Source organism: Ailuropoda melanoleuca, chromosome 1 (assembly GCF_002007445.2).
Source record: "Ailuropoda melanoleuca isolate Jingjing chromosome 1, ASM200744v2, whole genome shotgun sequence".
NCBI lineage: Eukaryota > Metazoa > Chordata > Mammalia > Carnivora > Ursidae > Ailuropoda > Ailuropoda melanoleuca.
The window spans coordinates 71,023,889-71,043,579 of NC_048218.1; the positions used below are offsets into that span (position 1 = coordinate 71,023,889).

The window sequence follows — 19,691 nt, forward strand, 5'->3', positions numbered from 1 at the left end:
CCGGCGTCCCAGCCCTCACTTCCAGGGCCGGCGCATCTCTGTCCTTTGTGTTTCCAACCCCGCCAGCCGCCTCGCGCGCGCTCCTGAGCTCCCCGTTTCAGTGTGGTTCCCCTGTGCTCTGGAGCGCCAGTTTTCAGTCTGGTCGCGCTTGCACTCCTGAGCTCTCGGTTTCACTCTAGTTCAAGTGTGCGGTCGGGAGCTCCTGTTTTCAGTTTGGACACGGGCGTTCCCACGCTCACTGTCTCAGTCCGCTCTCTTGCGGGTGCTGGTCTGAGAGTCCAGCCCGCTCCCCAGCGCAAGGGGCTATTGCTTCCCGGCGCCTGAGCACAGAGGCTCCCTCCCCCTTCCCTTTATCTTCCTATATCTGTGCTCGGATTCACAGCTCCCCACTTTGTACCTCAATACTCAGCACTGGAGATGTTCATTTGTAGAGATCCAGATGTATCTTCCTGCGTCTCAGGCTGATTCTGTGGGTGTTCAGAATGGTCTGGTAGATATCCAGCTCGACTCGGACCAGCTGAGAAAGGGTCACTTACTCCTCCTCCATCTTTTCTCCTCCTTGCAGAAAGTGGTGCCTTTCTGTTCATAGAGTTTCTGCTATTCTTTTCTTCATTCTCCAGTTGCATTCATAGGTATTCGGAATGGTTTGGTAGCTTTCTCGTTGAATTCCTGGGACCAGACAAACTTTAGGTCTCCTGCTCCTCCGCCATCTTGGAACGCCGAGCTGGAGCACAACTCCTGTTTTAAACTGGGTTCCTTGCAGAAAGTGGTGGCTGTTCTGTTCTTAGAGTTGCTGCTATTCTTCTCTTCATTCTCCAGTTGAGTTTGTAGGTGTTCAGAATGGTCTGATAGCTATCTAGCTGCATTCCTGGGACCAGACGAAATTTAAGCCTCCTGCTCCTCCGCCATCTTGGACTCCTCCCTCAGGCACGCTAAGTGTAAAGAGTTAGGGCAGTGTTTATAGTACAATCCTGTTTTTCTGAATGAGAACTAAAGGAGTGGAGTGGACAGCCCAATAGTTAAAAGAAAAAGCTATGTTAGGAATTCTGCCTATCCACACAGAATGTTTGGGGGATGTGGTTTAAGCTTGAACGTTTTCAAAAAAAAAAAAAAAGAAAAAAAAGAAAAGCAGTAGCCAGATGACGTGACAGATATGCATGGTTGGGAGGTACACCTGTAAAATACTCCGTTCGAATGCCTGTGAAGGGCACGTTAGGCTCCTCTTTCTCTACAGCTTTATCTTTTGCCATTTTTCACCTTAAAGACTAACTACTGATTTGTCTGTATTTCTTGAACCTGTCCTATCCAGGCATCCTTCTGTGCCCTTGAAGAGGCTATTCCTTCTGCCCAGAATATCCTATCCCTGTCAACTTTTATCTCTTTTCTCTGCTGCCCTTCTTTTGCATTTTTAAACCAAGACCTTCGCCGTCTTCCCATTCTATCTTTTAGGGGCAGATTTTGACATTTCTCTTATAGCTTGAACCTTCATATCATGAATATTGTCGCTAGGGGACAAAATTTCCATGACCTGTGTCATTCATTGGAAAGTTAGGAAACCAGTAACAGCCAGAAACTAGCAGGTCATGGGAAAACGGCTACAGTGCTTGGACCCCAGAGTTTCACATCAGTATAGCTTTGTTCCTTGAAATGCATTTTCAAACTTCAAGACTTATTTCTCCTGTCACCACCAGCAGTGTCTGTCATTTGTATTGTTTCCTAACTGTTCTTTAATACCTTTACCACCCATAGTTATAAATTATATCTCAAAGATTGTTTAGGTTTTAGAGCTATGTACTTAAAGTGCCTTTATTGAATTTTGTCGAAAAATCACTTCTTTTGGCAAGTCTGGAATTTTGGTCTGTAACCTCAAGTCTTCTTTCTTCGTTGAAAAAAATATTTCAGGGGCGCCTGGGCGGTTCAGTTGGTTAAGTGTCCAACTCTTGATCTCAGTTGAAGTCCTGATCTCTCGGTCATGAGTTCAAGCCTCGCATTGAGCACCTTGCTGGGTGTGGAGCCTACTTTAAAAAGAAAAAGAAAAAGGAAAAAAAATATTTCTGTGATATAATTTTGGTGGCTTGTGATTTCTTAAGAATGCAGCCATCTCCGTGATGATGCTGAAGCACACGTTAGTTTTGCATGCACATCTCTGTCTCTTTGAGTATTTTTTATTTGAGAGAGGGGGAGGAGGGGCAAGAGGGAGAGAATCTCAAGCAGATTCCGTACCAACTGTGAGACTCGATCTCACAACCCCAAGATATGACTTGAGCCAAAATAAAGAGTCGTATGCTCAACCAACTGAGCCACTCAGGCGCCCCTGCATGTATCTCTTTGTCGTATCTGTTTCCCCAAAAAAGCACCTTGACGGTAGAGATCATGACTTTGCATCTTTGACCTCCCAATGACTAGTAGTGCTAGTTGGTGCAGAGTGGATACTCAACTTTTGAAGGAATAGCATCTTGATAGCTATTGAATATTAATATTTTTTAAAGGAAAAAATTTTTAAAAGATTTTGTTTATTTGACAGAGAGAGCGAGCACAAGTAGGAGGAGTAGCAGGCAGAGGGAGAGGGAGAAGCAGGCTCCTTACTGAGCGGGGAGCCTGAAGCAGGGCTCAATCCCAGGACCCTGGGATCATGACCTGAGCCGAAGGCAGACACTTAATGACTGAGCCACCTAAGTGCCCTGATTATTAATAAATATTGTAAGAGCCCTATCTCTGTGACCCATGTAGATCTCATTGTCAGACTTCTAAGTAGTTTTTGTATCACACTTTCAGGGTCAAGAATTTGATCAAGAGTCTAGGGGTGCCTGGGTGGCTCACTCCATTAAGCGTCTGCCTCCAGCTCAGGTCATGATCCTGGAGTCCCAGGATCAAGCCCCATATCGGGCTCCCCCCCTCAGCGAGAGTCTGTTTCTCCCTCTGACCCTACCCCTTCTTGTGCTCCCTCTCTCTCTCTGTCTCTCTCAAATAAATAAAATCTTAAAAAGAATTTCATCAGAAGTCTTCTAAAATTCACCAAAGGCTTGATAATAATGAATCCAGTATAACTGTATTGAGTGTGCTTATGGTCACGTTTTTTTCCTTTTCTCTTAACATTTATGTTAGGGTATGTTGTATGGGGGGACAGTAAAGCATAGATTTGTTTATGCTTACTCATTTTGTGGGTAGAACACAAGATGAACATTCTTTAGTACTACAGGTGTTTAGTGTCTTACAAAGATAACACTCCCAAATTATCCTTATTTCTCACATTTCAAAGGGTAAAATTTTATTTCAAAATACACCTCTTGGGAATTATTTTTCCAGTGATAAATTTTTTTAGATATTAAACTCAAATACACACATTTATGGCTTATTCAGTATATAAAATGTTTCAATTTGTAATTTATGGGAATTTTAAATTGCTTTAGTAATATAAAGAGAATAGTATCTGTGTTCTGGACTAAACCATTGTCCGTCAAAATTTCTTTTTCTGCAGAGATGTCATTGAAAATAACATGGATTTTATGGGATTAATTGTAATGCAGAACAAATTGAAGCAAGAAACCCCTGCAGTACTTGAAGATTTGCATAAAGCCAACATTCGCACTGTCATGGTCACAGGTTAGACTTTATAAAAGGACACAGTAAAAATTGAATGTGACTCTTAAGAGTTCAGGTTATAGGATATTGTGGAATGATCAGTTAGTTATAAAAGCATGTAGTGGCTCCATCCTACCTTGCCCCATTTCAACTCAGAATGTTTTTTAAAGGTATAGATAACTTTGCAATACTCTTTTGAGGTCTAGCAAATTCTCTTTATAGAAATAGTAAAACAGTGAAGGGCATACTGTATAAATTTAGATTTTTGCTTGTTTTTGTTGCCTCTCTTTAATCATATATTTTTTATAGCAGTTACTGTATCTTGTGTAAGCTCTTTGTAGATATGTTTTCTCTACTAGAGCATAAGATTCTAGAGCAGAAGATTAAGAGAATGTTTTGTTCATTTTGGGGTCTTCTGCAATTTTTAGAACTGTGCCAGATGCCTGGAAAATGATTAATAGATATTTGTTAGAATTACACTTTTATGTGTTAGAGTATGTTTATTATCATTGCCTGGATGCATACTAGTGAAAATAGCCATTATTTGATTGGTTTTTGATTTCTGATGACTATATCCAAATGATTCTCCTGGCGTTGTTATGTTGTTGATATTAGATAATTCCCATTCCTTAGCTGTGTGAAATTGTGGCAGCTCTAAGTACTTTTTTCTTAGTAAATAATCAGAATTAAGATAATTATCTTGTGGCTCTTTTGTGCATTCGCTAAGACTTATATGGAAAAGGCAGTTGACATTTTTTTGTTTCAGACTTTGAGATCCATCTAATAGCGTACTTACCACTATGTAGCTCAGGAAATGAAATTTATTAGCATTCCAGCAGTTCCTTGGTTTTAATGATTCCTCCTTCAAAGTACTTTCCATCTCTTTCTCTTCCCCCTCTTTCCCTCCCATGATAGACTGTGGCCTGTGTCCCACGGGGGTCTGTCTGGCCACAGGAGGACACCGTTGGAAATAGTGTGTGGAAATTGGGGGAGGAAATCCTATTGCCCTTCAGTTGTGGCAGTGGTGGACTTCCCAGACCTTTCCCTGCCTCTCAATATGTTTATATTTTCTTGATCCTGTCCTGACAGGGCTTCTTTTCATTTCTCTCCTCCTCATGACTGAGAGGATGTCTGTCTTCTCTTCGTATCTTCTAAACATTGTATTCTTGTTACCTTGCTATCGTGTTGCTTTTGTAATCCATTCCTTTTTTCCTGTGATATTAGGGATTCTTGTACAGACCACCAGTCACTCCCAAGTTATTTCAGCAAGTATTGTGTGAGCACCTGGTCGGTGTGTGTGTGTAGCACTGTGCCAGGTGTCGGGGGTACTACTAGTGCATGACTGAGAGAGACACACAGTGTATCTGGCTTTACAAATTGTAGGTGAGAGTGTAGCATACGTGTGCTTGAATTATTTGAGGCTTCCTTTGGAAAGTATGTTTTGATTTTTGTTGTTTTTAAGATCCAAGAGTAATACGGTACATTGTCTTCATTTTGCCAAGCCCAGTTATGGGGTAATAGATATTCTTGATAAGTATTTATCGTTGAATACATTTATGTTTCCATCTTAATTGTAATGCATCTTCAATGTTTTGAAAATTAGGTGACAATATGTTGACTGCTGTTTCTGTGGCCAGAGACTGTGGAATGATACTACCTCAGGATAAAGTTATTATTGCTGAAGCATTACCTCCAAAGGATGGAAAAGTTGCCAAGATAAACTGGCATTATGCAGACACCCTAACACAGTGCAGTAATTCATCAGCAATTGACTCAGAGGTAATGTCAAGAAGAATTTTCCCTTTTGAAGCTTGCTTGTTTGAATTTAGTCTGAAACAATAAAAAGTGGTGCATTAAAACACAACACAACAGAAAATACATGAAAACAGACGCCTGGGCCATCTCCTCAGAGATTGATTCATTAGGACTAGGTAAGACCCAGGTACCTCAAATTGTGATAATTAGCCAAAGCTGAGAAAGCACCATTTTAGAGTATGAGAATCCCAGATATTTGTCCTATTTTAATTTTTTAAAAAGATCTATTTATTTATTTGAGAGAGAAGAGACAGTGTGTGAGAATGGGGGGAGGGGCAGAGGGAGAGAATTCCCAAGCAGATTCCCTGCTGAGCTAAGAACCTGACGCAGGGCTTGATCCCACAATCCAGGAGATCTGAACCGAAACCAAGAGTGGCCGCTTAATGGACTGAGTCACCCAGGCACCCCTATTCTATCTTAAAAGTAATGATAAATGATGCAAGTGGTCCATAGTATTTATTAGTCTATGCATTATTTCAAACCGAAGCTGATATTTAGGATTTTTTTTTTTAATAAGCAGTATAGGTAGATTACCTTAAAACTGAATTTCCTTTTACTTTTAGTAAGTGTTAAACTTTCATTATTTTATGTAAAATATCAAATGGGAGAATTTAGTTTTAGATGAAATATATATATATGTGAATTTTTTAAATAAAGATTTTATTTATTTATTTGACAAAGAGAGTACAAGCAGGGGAACAGCAGGCAGAGAGAGAGGGAGAAGCAGGCTCTCCCACTGAGCAGGGAGCCCAATGTGGGGCTCGATCCCAGGACTCTGGGATTATGACCAGAGCCGAAGGCAGACACTTAACCAACTGAGCCACCCGAGCGCCCCTAGATCAAATGTATTTAAAATAGGATTGTATGACTTGGTCTGGCTGCCTGAATATTGTTCTGAATGTCTCACGCACAGGCTATTCCAGTAAAACTGGTCCATGATAGCTTAGAGGATCTTCAGGTGACTCGTTATCATTTTGCAATGAATGGAAAGTCATTTTCAGTGATATTAGAACATTTTCAAGACCTTGCTCCTAAGGTTAGTGACTTGGGTTTATGTATGTATGTGTTCACGTGAGTGTATTGCAAACAGTATTTTAAAGAAATTCATATTTTTTCCAGTTGATGTTGCATGGCACTGTGTTTGCTCGTATGGCACCTGATCAGAAAACACAATTAATAGAAGCATTGCAAAATGTAGAGTAAGTGTTGTTTTTTTTTTATTTTTATGGATTTTAATTTCATTTTCAAAACAAAAGTAACATTTCATGTATAAAGAATTGTCACCTATCAGGTGAGAACTCTAAAGTGCCTTTTTAAAAGAGGCTCATGTGCTCATTTATTTAGCTCAAGTACAGTATCCACAATTCCTTTTCCAGGTAATATCTGTAAGATAGAGTTCATTTACTCAGCTTGTAGAAGTGATGTCATAGTTTCTGTAAATAATTATGTTTAAGCTTTAGTCTTAAAAGTAGGTTACTAAAGACTGTACAGGCCCAAGACCTTTGCTCTAAAGATTACGAAATTGAGATGCCAGATGATAAACTGATTTGCCCAGCTTGTGACAGAAACGGGACAGTAACCCAGGTCATTTGATTTGCAAGCTGGTGCTGTTTGCAAAGCGACATGCCTGTTGTCTTTGTGATAAGAAGATTCATTAGTTCCAGTGGGGAGGTCTCGGTTTGTTAGCTCTTCATAATAACATATTGGAGAAATCTTAAGTTAAATGTTGTTTGTTTTAAAAAAGTAATCAAAATCTTAACGTAAATTTTGTTTCTCAGTTACTTTGTTGGGATGTGCGGTGATGGTGCAAATGATTGTGGTGTAAGTATGGTTTTTGTGATTTATAGTTCTTTCTTTAGCCTAAGTCAGACCATTTACAAAACTTAACCTCTTTTCTTCTTCAAACCATTAGGCTTTGAAGAGGGCACATGGAGGCATTTCGTTATCAGAGCTCGAGGCTTCAGTGGCATCTCCCTTTACCTCCAAAACTCCTAGTATTTCCTGTGTGCCAAACCTTATCAGGTAGCACAAATTGAAAATTTTCCCGTTGTCTCTTTGTGGCGTGCTCTAATAACATAGGAAAGAAGTGTCGTAGAGATTAATACGAATCTGTTGTAATGATATATTAGTATTTTCGACGTCTAACTTCATTAGCAGCAGGCTGCTACTCTTCATCTCTTTCAGTTCTGCTTTGGTTTAGTCCTTTTGGTAGAAAAGTGCTTTGTTGTAGCTGTTGAGTGGTGACGTTCAGATGTCAAGATATAATTGTGATTTGGAAGAGGAATTCAGAATGCTTTTATTCACATGTCAACATTTGTTTTCACAGGGAAGGCCGTGCTGCTTTAATGACTTCTTTCTGTGTGTTTAAATTTATGGCTTTGTACAGCATTATACAGTACTTCAGTGTTACTCTGCTATATTCCGTGAGTACCGACATTGCTTATAGAGATGGTCCTTCTGTTAAGGCATTTAAACCAAAAAATGGAGTACGTATGCATCCGCTAATTATGGAACTTACACAACTAGCATCTATAAATTTTCCTTTAGTTTATTATGTTTTGAGTAGGGGATTGAAAATCTCATTAATCTAGAATAGCATTTTCTTCAAGGCTGACAACTGTGGCTAAAGCCTTGTGAATAAAAGGTGATTGTATTCTTTTTTTTTTTTTTTTTGCCTTTAGTACAGATTAGGCATCTTAGAACTCTTCAAAATGTCAAGCTGTGACATATTTCACATTTGTAGTTAACTCTGCTATACATTTACAGAAAAAGGCCAGAATGAGAAAGATGTTTCAGCAGTAGTTTGTAGGACTTTATGCATTTGGAGAAAAAGTATAAACAGTGATGTCCATAGGTACTCCATCAGATTTTTATAATTGAAGTGTTCTCACTTATAATTTTCTCAAAACAAACAGTAGTGACATCCCAGGGAGTTTTTGTGAAACTATCCCTTTCTACCATTTGTAGACAGGATCAGGAGGGATGGTGTTAGATGGTATTAGGAAGCTTTGAGATACTAATTTCCAGGAGTGTTGAATGTTGTGAGTAAAACTTATGTTTTCTTTTTGCCACAAAACGTGAAAGCTTTTTATTGAATGAATTTTTAGGAGATGCCTTTTGTATTAGTAAAGTGAATCTTTGCAAATATATATTTCACTAATATCAGAGGCAAATGTATTTTAATTTTTAAGCAGGTCCAGATGTCACTTTGAAGTTTCATTATTGGTGGGGGTGGTGTGGAGTGGGAAGACTAACACCAAGGAGGAAAAATCTAAAGCCAGGGGAAAATGGTATAAAAATAGTTTCTGAAAACTAATTATTTTTTAAAAATTACTTCTATAGATCCTAAGTAACCTAGGAGACTTCCAGTTTCTCTTCATTGATCTGGCAATCATTTTGGTAGTGGTATTTACAAGTGAGTAAATTGCTTTATTATTGATTTAAAAGCATATAAAATTCTGGTGTAACTCATTGAACTGTGGTAAAGTTGTATCAGTAACTATAATACAATGGATACTTCTTCAGATTTCCTGTAAATACATTCTTTCATTACCAGTTGTTTTTATTTGCCTTAGTTGTTCTATTGTTCTTTCTCCATCTTTTTCTCCCACTGAGCAGAGAGCCCAATGCAGGGCTCCATCCCAGGATCCTGGGATCATGACCTGAGCTGAAGGCAGACGCCTAACCAACTGAGCCACCCATGCACGTGCCCCATTTTAGTCTTTTTATTTATTTATTTATTTATTTATTTATTTATTTATTTATTTATTTATTTGTCAGAGAGAGAGAGACAGCCAGCGAGAGAAGGAACACAAGCAGGGGGAGTGGGAGAGGAAGAAGTGGGCTCCTAGCAGAGGAGCCTGATGTGGGGCTCAATCCCAGAATGCCAGGATCATGCCCTGAGCCGAAGGCAGACGCTTAACGACTGAGCCACCCAGGCGCCCCTCACTTAATTTTTTTAAAATCCAGAATATTACATCAGCCTTCTTGGGGGGCATCTTGATGTTGACATTTATGAGAGAAGAGAAACCAACTATATGGATTTGTCTGGCCTGACGTAGTCTCATTAGACTCAGGCTATGAATTCTTGGCAAGAATATGGCAGAGTGATACCGTGTCCTAGGTAGAGTATATGAGGAGACAGAAGATATTGGTTTATTTTGCTCTAGGTGATTGTATCAAGATAAATAATGATGTAATGAGATATGACCCGTTTAATCAAATAAAAATTCACAAGTCCATATTAGAAGTAGGGAGAGAAGAGAAAGTTCTTCCTTAGAGTAAAAGGCAAACTAATAAATATAGAAGGAATGATGGACTTAGACAATGGAAAGACTCTGATCTGATTGACCTTTTAGGCCAGATACTTCTTTTCTCTGCATTAGAGAATGCTTACAGCATCTCTGGTCTTTACCTGCTAGATGCCAGTAACACGCCCCTGGTTTTGACAACCAAAAATATCTCCAGACATTGCCAGATGTTCTCTACAGGGCAAAATCATGTTGGTTGAGAACCAGTGAGTTAGTCTTTAGGGGATACTAAAACTAGTGAGTGAGGGGCGCCTGGGTGGCACAGCGGTTAAGCGTCTGCCTTCAGCTCAGGGCGTGATCCCGGCGTTATGGGTTCGAGCCCCACATCAGGCTCCTCCGCTATGAGCCTGTTTCTTCCTCTCCCACTGCCCCTGCTTGTGTTTCCTCTCTCGCTGGCTGTCTCTATCTCTGTCGAATAAATAAATAAAATCTTAAAAAACAAAATAAATAAAAAAAAATAAAACTAGTGAGTGAAAGTTTAATGAGGAATAGGATTTTTACTATCTTTTTATAAATTTATTACAAAGAGAAAAGCAGAAATGTTATAGTAGAGAAACTTGGTGGACATCACCTTAATAAGTGATCAAAGCCTTTTTTGGTTGCTGTTTATAAAGCTTTCAACCTTTGTTAATGTCTTCTTTTTGTGTGTGTCTTAATGTCTTCATTAGAGGAAGAAATAAGTTATTTTTACTATAGCTTTTCAATTAAAGATTCAGAAATAAATTCTTAGTTAAACATATAAGACTGGTAATTAATGTTATAGTTTATATGTTTATGTTTAGTATTCTTTTTACTTGTACTAGTATTTCTCTGAAATTCAGTAGGCTAATGTAAAAGTACTTGTGAGGCACTTTTGAAAAAGCCTAAATTGTTTACTTTTACAGATGACTTAAATATGTAGGACATTTGGCTTGGGTTTTGGACATTTTTCGTATTAAAGATTTGTTAGACAAAAACAAATATAAGTTCCTAAATGAATCTGATTATGTATTGTATAGCAACTAATTTAGATAAAAACTTCTCCTCTTTTTCCTCCTCTATATAGTGAGTTTAAATCCTGCCTGGAAGGAACTTGTGGCACAAAGACCACCTTCAGGTCTTATATCTGGGGCCCTTCTGTTCTCCGTTTTATCTCAGATCATCATCTGCATTGGATTTCAATCTTTGGGGTTTTTTTGGGTCAAGCAGCAACCTTGGTATGAAGTATGGCATCCACAATCAGAGTAAGTTGGTCAGTCCATTTTAAAAATCTTTGTGAAATGTGTGTAACATATACGCATAGTAAAAATAAGTTTTAGAATTTATATAAACGTTTGCAGGCAGCTTGACAATTAAATTATTTGGCCTATATTTGACTTTATATCATGGTAGCTCCTTTTATTTTTAGAAAGTTGGTCAGGCAAGGTTCTCATAATCATTACCAAGGTGAGGATATTGGACCAATTTCTTAATTAGCTACTGAGCCTTGCTTTCCTTATCTGTAAAATGAGAAAGTTGAAGTTAATCAATAGTCTCTTCTAATGCTTGTGCGTCTTAACTTTTCTACCCCAAATTTAGGAAATGACATTTTAAAACCTAAAAAAACTTGTAAAAAAGCACTAAGTGCTTCTCGTATTTATGGGTAGAATGTTCTATCAGTCACAGATTATGATAACATCAGTTTAATTAGTTAAACATGTAAGCTGGAGTGCCTGGGTGGCTCAGTCAGTTAAGCATCTGACTCTTGATCTCAGCTTAGGTCTTGATATCAGGGTCACAAATTCAAGCCCCACAGTGGGATCCATGTTAGGTGTGGAGCCTACTTAAATTAAAAAAAAAAAAAACCTGCAAAAAAACATGTAAGCTATTCACTGAGGTAATTTTCTAAAATTATATTTTTAGATGCAAACATTAATTTATAGTTGGCTTAATGAAGGGAACAAGTTGTCTTTTAAAGTTTTAGGAAACTAAGAAATTTAACGTTAATGTTTGCTTATACGTACATATAAACACTGCACATGCAAAGGAATAGATGGAATTGTTCTGGAGAAGCTTTCCAGAATTCATTTGTAGCAGATTAACATTTTGTTACTACTTGCCTGTGCTTTATGTAGTCAATGTTTTAGTGTAATGGGTGTGATATGTTTGACAGTTCTGCCCACCCGGAAGTAGGGCTGAGAGAACACCATAGCCAGAGCATAGTGAAGGCATCTTAGTGCTAAGTGCTTTGCCAGGCATTTGCAAAAGTCATCCTACTCATTCCCCACAGAAACCCTGTGATGATGCAGGTGGTGTCCACCCTTACAGGTCAGGAAATGGAGGCTTGAAATTGAATAATATTTCCTCAGTTAAGCTAAAAAGTGGTAGAGCTAAGGTCACACCTAAGGTCTGTGAACCTTTACTATATTAAAATTACTCCCAAATTTTAGTTTCTTTTTTTTTTTTTTTAATTTTAATTCTAGTATAGTCAACAACATACAGTGTTATATTAGTTTCATCCCCAAGTTTAAAAAGTAAGAGGGGCCTGTTAAATAAGAAGGTTCTAGTTTTTTTAACTGGTTGGAATGTGACTAAGAAGAGACCCTTAACACTCTGTTGCCTGTTGTATATATTTTACCTTGATATTGTTGGATCTTTTCCTATAAAATCCTCATTTCTGTTATGAGAGTGATTCAAAACAGTTAAGGTAAAATTGGTTTCTTTTGGGAAATGATTATTGTATTTAGTAATGTATAGATGTTTTGTCTTCCAGTGCTTGTAATACAACAAGAAGCCTGTATTGGAATTCCTCACATTTGTACAATGAAACCGATCTTGATACACATAATATACAAAATTATGAAAATACCACAGTGTTTTTTATCTCCAGTTTTCAGTACCTCATAGTGGCAATTGCCTTTTCAAAAGGAAAACCCTTCAGGCAGCCTTGCTACAAGAATTGTAAGTTTGGCATTTGTGATTTTTATCATGTTTCCTTTCTTTAAAAATAATGTAAGAAGAGTAGATTTAAAACTGTTCTTTCAAAGTGAAACAGGTCTTCACAAATAGAGTGAACCTAGTGATTTAGATGTTTACTGTCTTGTTTTGTCCTCGTGGTAGCTGCCACTCTAAAGTTGAAAATTGAAGCCACCAGTTCTAAACATTCCTGGTTTTCACATCCTATTGCTTCTGGCTCCAGCTTTTATTTTTACAGCCCATTGCAGACAGAATTAGAATTAGAAACAGGAACAGAGGTTCTTCAGTGGGAACAGTGGGTATTATACTTCGCTTCTGGGTGGTCTGCACAGTGCCAGCTGTCTTTTTCGTCATTTTTGACACTGGTACCTGGAATTCTTCATTTGTGTCACCTTTGCATCCACTGCTGCAAGGGTCAGTAGAATGGAGTCTTATGCCTCTGTGACTCATCTATCTGTGGCAGTAGGAAATAGCATCTTGATTGATCAAAATTAGGGTTTACGGGAAAAAATCAGTTACTACATATAAATTCCTAATTTTTAAAAAAATTGAGAATATACTAATTAATATGTGGGACAACTTAATTTTTTTCATAAAGAACTAGATTTTTGCAGTATCTTAGAATGAATAGTCATCATTCTTTTGCTGTAGTTAGAAAGAAATGCCGGTGTTCTGGTCGGCAGACTGTCCGGTCACAGATTTCGGTATATCATAGGCCTAAGTAACAACTGCTAGCATCTGTCTCAGAGTTTACAAAGCGTTTTCACATATATTTCATTTATTCTTCTACACTATGTGGTTTGTAGGTCACATTTTATTACTTTCTATTTTGGACAGGTAAGACTGTTCAAGTATCAGTGATATTGAAATCTGGTTTTACTTTTTTCTTTCTTAAAAAAAACTGATACTGGAGCACCTGCGTGGTGCAGTTGGTTGAGCCTTCGACTCTTGATTTCGCCTTGGGTCGCAGAGTCTGCTTAGGATTTTGTCTCTCTCCCCCTCTGCCCCTCCCCCCTCCAAATAAATAGATCTCGAAAAAAAAAAACAAAACAAAACCCTGATATTATCTAATAAGTAGAAAGTGTATTACTGAGAGCCGAATCGGAATCATGCTTTGGGACAGAAAGCCTTCTGTAGAAGCTCAATCACTTCTTCTAAGAGTACTTCTTAAGTAAAGTTAACTTTAATTAAAGTGAACTTAATTAAAGTTGACATACATGTTTTATTTTTAGTTCCATATTTTTAAATTTCAAGGAAGTATTTAGCATGCCCAAGGGTAGCCAAAACATGTACCAAAGAATAGTGCTTTCTTCATATAAGAAAACTGGTGTTCATACTATTTGATAAGCAAGACAGCCATGTCAGTAAAGTTAATTTTAGAGATCTAAGTAAATCCACCCTATCCATGCTTCTCCAATTAAAAAAAGAGATTATTAGTTGCCTGTTTTTAAAATGTATCTTTTGTATTATTTGGAAAACTTCAAAAAAAATTAAAGGCTTTGAATTCCCATTTAATTGTGTATTAAGATATTTTGTATTCCCATTTAATTTCAAGTTGACTTGAATAAACTCAGTTGTTGATCACTGGACTATTTTTTTTTTTTAAAACATAGTATTAAAAAGTGTGTTTTAGCAAAAATTCAACCATAAAACCTTTGTCCTGAATATAAGCAGCTTGTGAGTGTTTGTTGGTGGATAAACAGAAGTGTGTGCTGTCTTAAAACATGCCTCCTGGAAAATAAAATAGGAACACTAAAGACAACATAAACGTATTTTGCTAATTTTAGGTTTCGTCTCTTTGTCTGTCGTTGGAGCCCCTTAATCTTGGAGTTCCTGATGAATAAAGAAAGAAAAGTAGAAAAAAAAAGTGGCCGAAATAAAGGCTATCTGTATAAAGTAATATACAGTGTGAAGCATAAATGAAGCTGAGAACGAATGGGGAAGGGTTAAGGCTTTACCAGAGCTGACATTACCTTTTCATTTTCTCCTTTAGAATTGACAGTAAGCAGTGCTTGTTATGACTTGCTGGTTACTGTTCTCTGTATCTAAACAGTGAAATGTAGTAAACCTATCTTGAGATTATTGTTTTTAAAAATTAATCTCAATCGGGCATTTCAGACATTCTCGTCAGAATGTTTTTGTTCTCTTCTACTGGTTGGATTCTGAATCAAACTGAATTTCAGTCTGCGGTGACCCATTTTCAGCTTTAGCTCAGCCCAGTTATATTTTCTCCTTTGACCATGCTATCATTTCAAGGGCCCTGATGATATGGACTTACAGTGTCATTTAACTAGATGTGATCTCTTGGGATTTGGCTTCAGTTTTTGCTACTGTTTCTTACTTACCTCCTATTACTTCCTGCTTGTGACATCCAAGTCCTTTCTCAGTCTGTGAAGATATCACTGCTGAACTGCCAGTATCTCCTCCTCTTCAGGGTCTGTGCATTTTTTCCTATTCCGCTGCCATGCCTGAATTGGTCGGAGCAGATACTTAGAAGCCCTGCAGGATAAGGTGGCCTTTCAAAGATAAGAAACTGAGTTAGGAAGCACGGTTAGGAATAAAAAGACTTGAAACTTGTGGTTATAGGTCAGAAGACCCCAGTTCATATTTTTGAGGAAGGAACAGCAAGAGAAGTACATACCAAAGTCATGAATGAGTATTGTAGGTTTATTTATTCTATGTAAGGTTTCGTTTGTGAGTCACATACTAAGGGGAATATAAAGGAAATCCTTTATGGTGCCTGGTTTTGATGCCATATTCCATCAGAACCATCTGGTATCATTAACAAATCTGTGATGCCATAAGCTGGGTCATATTTAATCATAACTTGAATTTACAAATGCTTTGTGTTTTAAGGACCAAGTCTGCTGTTTTCTGTGGTATCCTCATCATATCTCCATCTTATTAGTTAAAATACTTTGACTCCTAAGGACTTGTTCATGTTCGCGCAGCTTTGTGGTAGAATCTAAGTTTTTATCTTAAGGAACATTCTGAATCCCTTATCTCCAGTCACCACCAACACAGAATTTGTTTTGATGGCTGTCTTCTGGTGAAGAGTATTACTTGTACTTCAGTAGCAATGCCAGGACAGTCTAGGAGCAGAGAGCACAGTCTACTAGAAACTTCATAGCTGTCGAAAGTGAATACCTGAGTTTCCCATTCTTGGTTTCTCTATTGATCTTTTCATGTCAGTGTTTAGATACATCTGCTAGCTAGCCATGCACCGTCCCTGTCAGATTCTTTTGAATAGTGCCTCTTTTTCTCCCCTGGCTAAACAAAGGAGAGGTTTAATTACTTATTTTCTGCTTCACATGGAAATCTTGGCAGGTTTTTAGAGATGTGATCAAAGGGAGTGGCTCTAGGAGAGAGACAGGAAAATTTGAGAAACACTGTTGAGGTGGATGTAACAGAAGTTTGTGAGCCTGCGTAAAAAAAAATGTATTCTGGCAACATGTCAGGAACTAGATTGCAAATCTATTTTGCTTATAGCTGTAAAAATGCAGTAAGATTTGGAAAGCATTCAATATGGGCTATTACTATTTTGAAACAACTTTTTCCGTCTCCATGTCTCTCTATTTGTATTCTCTGGCATTTGTATTCTGATCGTTTCTTCTTGTCCTTTTTCTGATTTTGTCTTTTGTGTGTTTCTGTACTTCCAGCTAGCACTTTGCAAATACTTTTTCTTTAACTGACCACAATAACTATTTGAATTAACTTACATATTGCTTTGGTTGCTACATTATTGAACAGAATGTTTTATTTCCTGTTTACAGTTTAGGAGTGTGTTTTAAAAATAAAAATCTAAGAGAAAAAAGGTTTTTAAAAATGTAACGTGGGTCCCAGATTTTTCATCTGGTTGGTCAGTGACTCATAATAAAAGTTTCCCCCCTGTGGCATGAATGTTAATATAACTTCCAGCCTAAGTTGTTAGAACAGTAAATATGGATATTAATATATATAAAACAGTAACTATATAATATAATGTTATTTCTACAGGCAGTAAATATTGGCCTATGGTTTTGAACTGACATACTACCAGTGTTTATATTTATAAATGACTCCTACATTTAAAAATAGTATGAGATCCCTCTTTTACAGTCCATAAAATAGGATATAAACTTTTTTACCCAATCTGAAGGCTTTATGATAAAATTTTGGTTTTACGTGGTATTATTAAAATTTAAGTTTCAAGATGACTTCAAATAAGAACTTGTAAATAAATATCCAGGCCAAAGAAAAAAGGGAAAAAAGTTGGGGGATATAAGTATTATAATGGGGAAATTTATGAGCCTTAAGGCTCACTACAAAAGAGTATGCTTGTATATGTGCAAATGTATGCATGTATGTACACAGTTAACAAAATGGCCATGAGCAGGGAGTTTTATTTTTGAGTTAGGAAAGTAATGTAAAGTACTACTGGATTGAATTTACCATTCCTAGCTACTGCAGCAATCGGATTAGCCCACACTTAAAATAATAAATCGGGGCGCCTGGGTAGCGCAGTCGTTAGGCGTCTGCTTTCGGCTTAGGGCGTGATCCCGGCGTTCCGGGATCGAGTCCCACATTGGGCTCCTCCTCTGGGAGCCTGCTTCTTCCTCTCCCACTCCCCCTGCTTGTGTTCCCTCTCTCGCTGGCTGTCTATCTCTGTCAAATAAATAAATAAAAAATCTTAACAAAAAATAAAATAGTAAATCAGCTCAGTTTCTGGGTTTTAGCTAACATTTTCTGTGGAAATATTTTTACAGAGGAAGTCATTGAGAAAGTGGGATTCACTGAACAGAAATATAGTCAAATTAGAATGCCTCTATTTAGGATTATAACATACCTAATACTGGTAGTAAATGTTATTCAATACTTTTATAGTTAACAGTAATTATTGCACACATGTTTTAAATGATAATCTCATTTTGCTCTACATAGTCTAGTCTCCTGTCTTTGAATTATATATGGGCTTGATTATCTTATAAAGTAGCTGTCTGGGAAAAATAGAAATAAATGTCCATGAAAGGCTGTCTCTTATTTTTATAAATGCTAATTATTTTTGTATCACATAAATGAATTTTTTGGGCCTAAATGATGTACTGTACTCAAGGAAATAACATAAAACACACACGTTTTATGCTTCACCAACCTAAATGGTTGTATTCAAAACCAAATTTAGGATTGCCAGTATGCCAGTTGTATTATATGCATTTTTATTTAAAGGAACTTCTAATTTAATTGTTTTACTTTCTTTTTCAGATTTTTTTGTTGTGTCTGTGATTATTTTGTATGTTTTCATATTACTCATCATGTTGCATCCAGTTGCCTCTATTGACCAGGTTCTTCAGGTAAGGGTTCAGCACATCAATTACTACTGGTTGTCTGAGGGTGATAATAAGTAGGACAGCAGTAGTAAGACAGTAGTAGAAAATGACACATTAGTATTACCTGATACTTACACAGCCAAGTGGGGCTTCTGGACGTTTCCTAGGGCTTTTGATCTACCCCTCTCCTTTGCTCTCATATTACTGGTGACAGAGATTCAACTGTCAAGATCTTTTCCCCCAGTATCTCTTCTTTCTGAATTTTCTGAGATGCAGTTTTATTAACCCAAATATACTCTAAAAAGAATAAAGAACATAATCAAACAGCAGCTTTATATTGAGTCTACCTGATATCTTATGTTTCTTTCCTGTTTCTTCAGTCTTTGCTTCTGGTTCCGTTTCCTTGTGTACATATGTTCTTTGGTCTTTAAAAATAAAAAACTTTGACTCTGTCAAAGTTCTGTCCTTTCTCAACCTACTTCTTGCATAGTCTGTACCTACTGCCTCTTCTTCACTGTCCACTGAGTTCATCTTTTCATTAAAAACTCTATAAATGATGAAGTACTTGTTTTGTATAGAAGAGTACACACACATATTTAAGCTGTTAAGCGTACTACTAATAAAATAACATCCACAAGTTCATTTTCCAACCTAAAAAAGGTAACATTACCAACACCAGTAGGGCGTACACTATAGTGTACCTTTCTCCAAACACCCTGAGGGAACCACTATTCTAATTTCTTACCTCATTGTCTTGCTTTTCATTATACACTTACCATGCTGTATGAAGCCATAGAGATAGTTTTGCTTGCTTTTGACCCGCATGACGATGGCATCTTACTGTTTGTATTGTTCTGTGACTTGCTTTTTCCCATTAACATTATTTTTTAGATGTGTCCATGAGCCATGCATTTCGTTTTCACTACTACATAGTATTCCATTATAGGAGTATACTTGTGTTCATTTCTCCATCCTCTGTTGGAAAATAATTAGGTTGTTTGTAGTCTTTTCCTGTGTTCAAGGGTGGTTTCTCTCGGGTACAAGCAGCAGTGTTATTGAAGTTTGAAGAGGTTGGGCAGTTTATAGTCTTAACCAGCAATGTATAAATGAGTCTGTCTCTTTCCCCACGTGCCTCATTGAGGGATTTAGATAAGCACTTAAAGCAAAAGAAAACAGAATAAAACCCATTTATGTTTCTCTCCTGCCATGTATGTCTTCTGCTTCACAGCCAGATTATTTCTTGAAAGTGTGCAGTATTCGACTCACCTCTCACACACTAATCAAATAGTTTGGCTTCTACCCCTGCCAGTCAAATCAAATTGCCCGGACCAAGGCCATTAACAACTTTTTTCTTAAATCCAGTGGACTTGTCCTTTTAGTTCCCCCCCCCAACCTTACTTGACGACTCAGCAGTATTTGACAAGTGAGCCAGGCAATCATTCTTGAGACTCCCTCTACAAGTTTGTGATACTGTACTTCCTTCTGATTTTTTCCTACCTCTATGACTCCTTGTTCTTATTCTCCATGGTGGTTCTAGACTCTCCCCCTTTCCTGAAATGTTAGTGTTCCACACATTTCTGTTCTTCTCCCTCCTGTTACTCTGTACATTTGGATGAGCTCATCTATAGTGCTGGCGTCACCCATAGTATCTTCTGTGTTGGCCTGAGCTTTAGAACTGATTATCCACTGACATACTGAATATTAAATGCATGGTTCACCTCTCAGTTCTCTCATTCAGCATCTT

At 37.5% G+C, this 19,691-nt stretch overlaps 1 protein-coding gene across 5 annotated transcripts in view; it reads left to right on the top strand.

The window, feature by feature from the left end:
- ATP13A3 (ATPase 13A3) overlaps nt 1-19,691 on the top strand; it is an 87,540-nt gene that overhangs the window by 53,739 nt on the left and 14,110 nt on the right. For all 5 annotated transcript variants that reach the window (XM_011227723.3, XM_002921449.4, XM_019801980.2 and 2 more), the window contains 11 exons: nt 3,479-3,603; nt 5,186-5,361; nt 6,311-6,433; nt 6,517-6,596; nt 7,176-7,218; nt 7,310-7,419; nt 7,724-7,820; nt 8,740-8,812; nt 10,753-10,930; nt 12,439-12,626; nt 17,883-17,971. In XM_011227723.3, the coding sequence (XP_011226025.1) occupies nt 3,479-3,603; nt 5,186-5,361; nt 6,311-6,433; nt 6,517-6,596; nt 7,176-7,218; nt 7,310-7,419; nt 7,724-7,820; nt 8,740-8,812; nt 10,753-10,930; nt 12,439-12,626; nt 17,883-17,971 (1,282 nt within the window). The remainder of the gene's footprint in view (nt 1-3,478; nt 3,604-5,185; nt 5,362-6,310; nt 6,434-6,516; nt 6,597-7,175; nt 7,219-7,309; nt 7,420-7,723; nt 7,821-8,739; nt 8,813-10,752; nt 10,931-12,438; nt 12,627-17,882; nt 17,972-19,691) is intronic.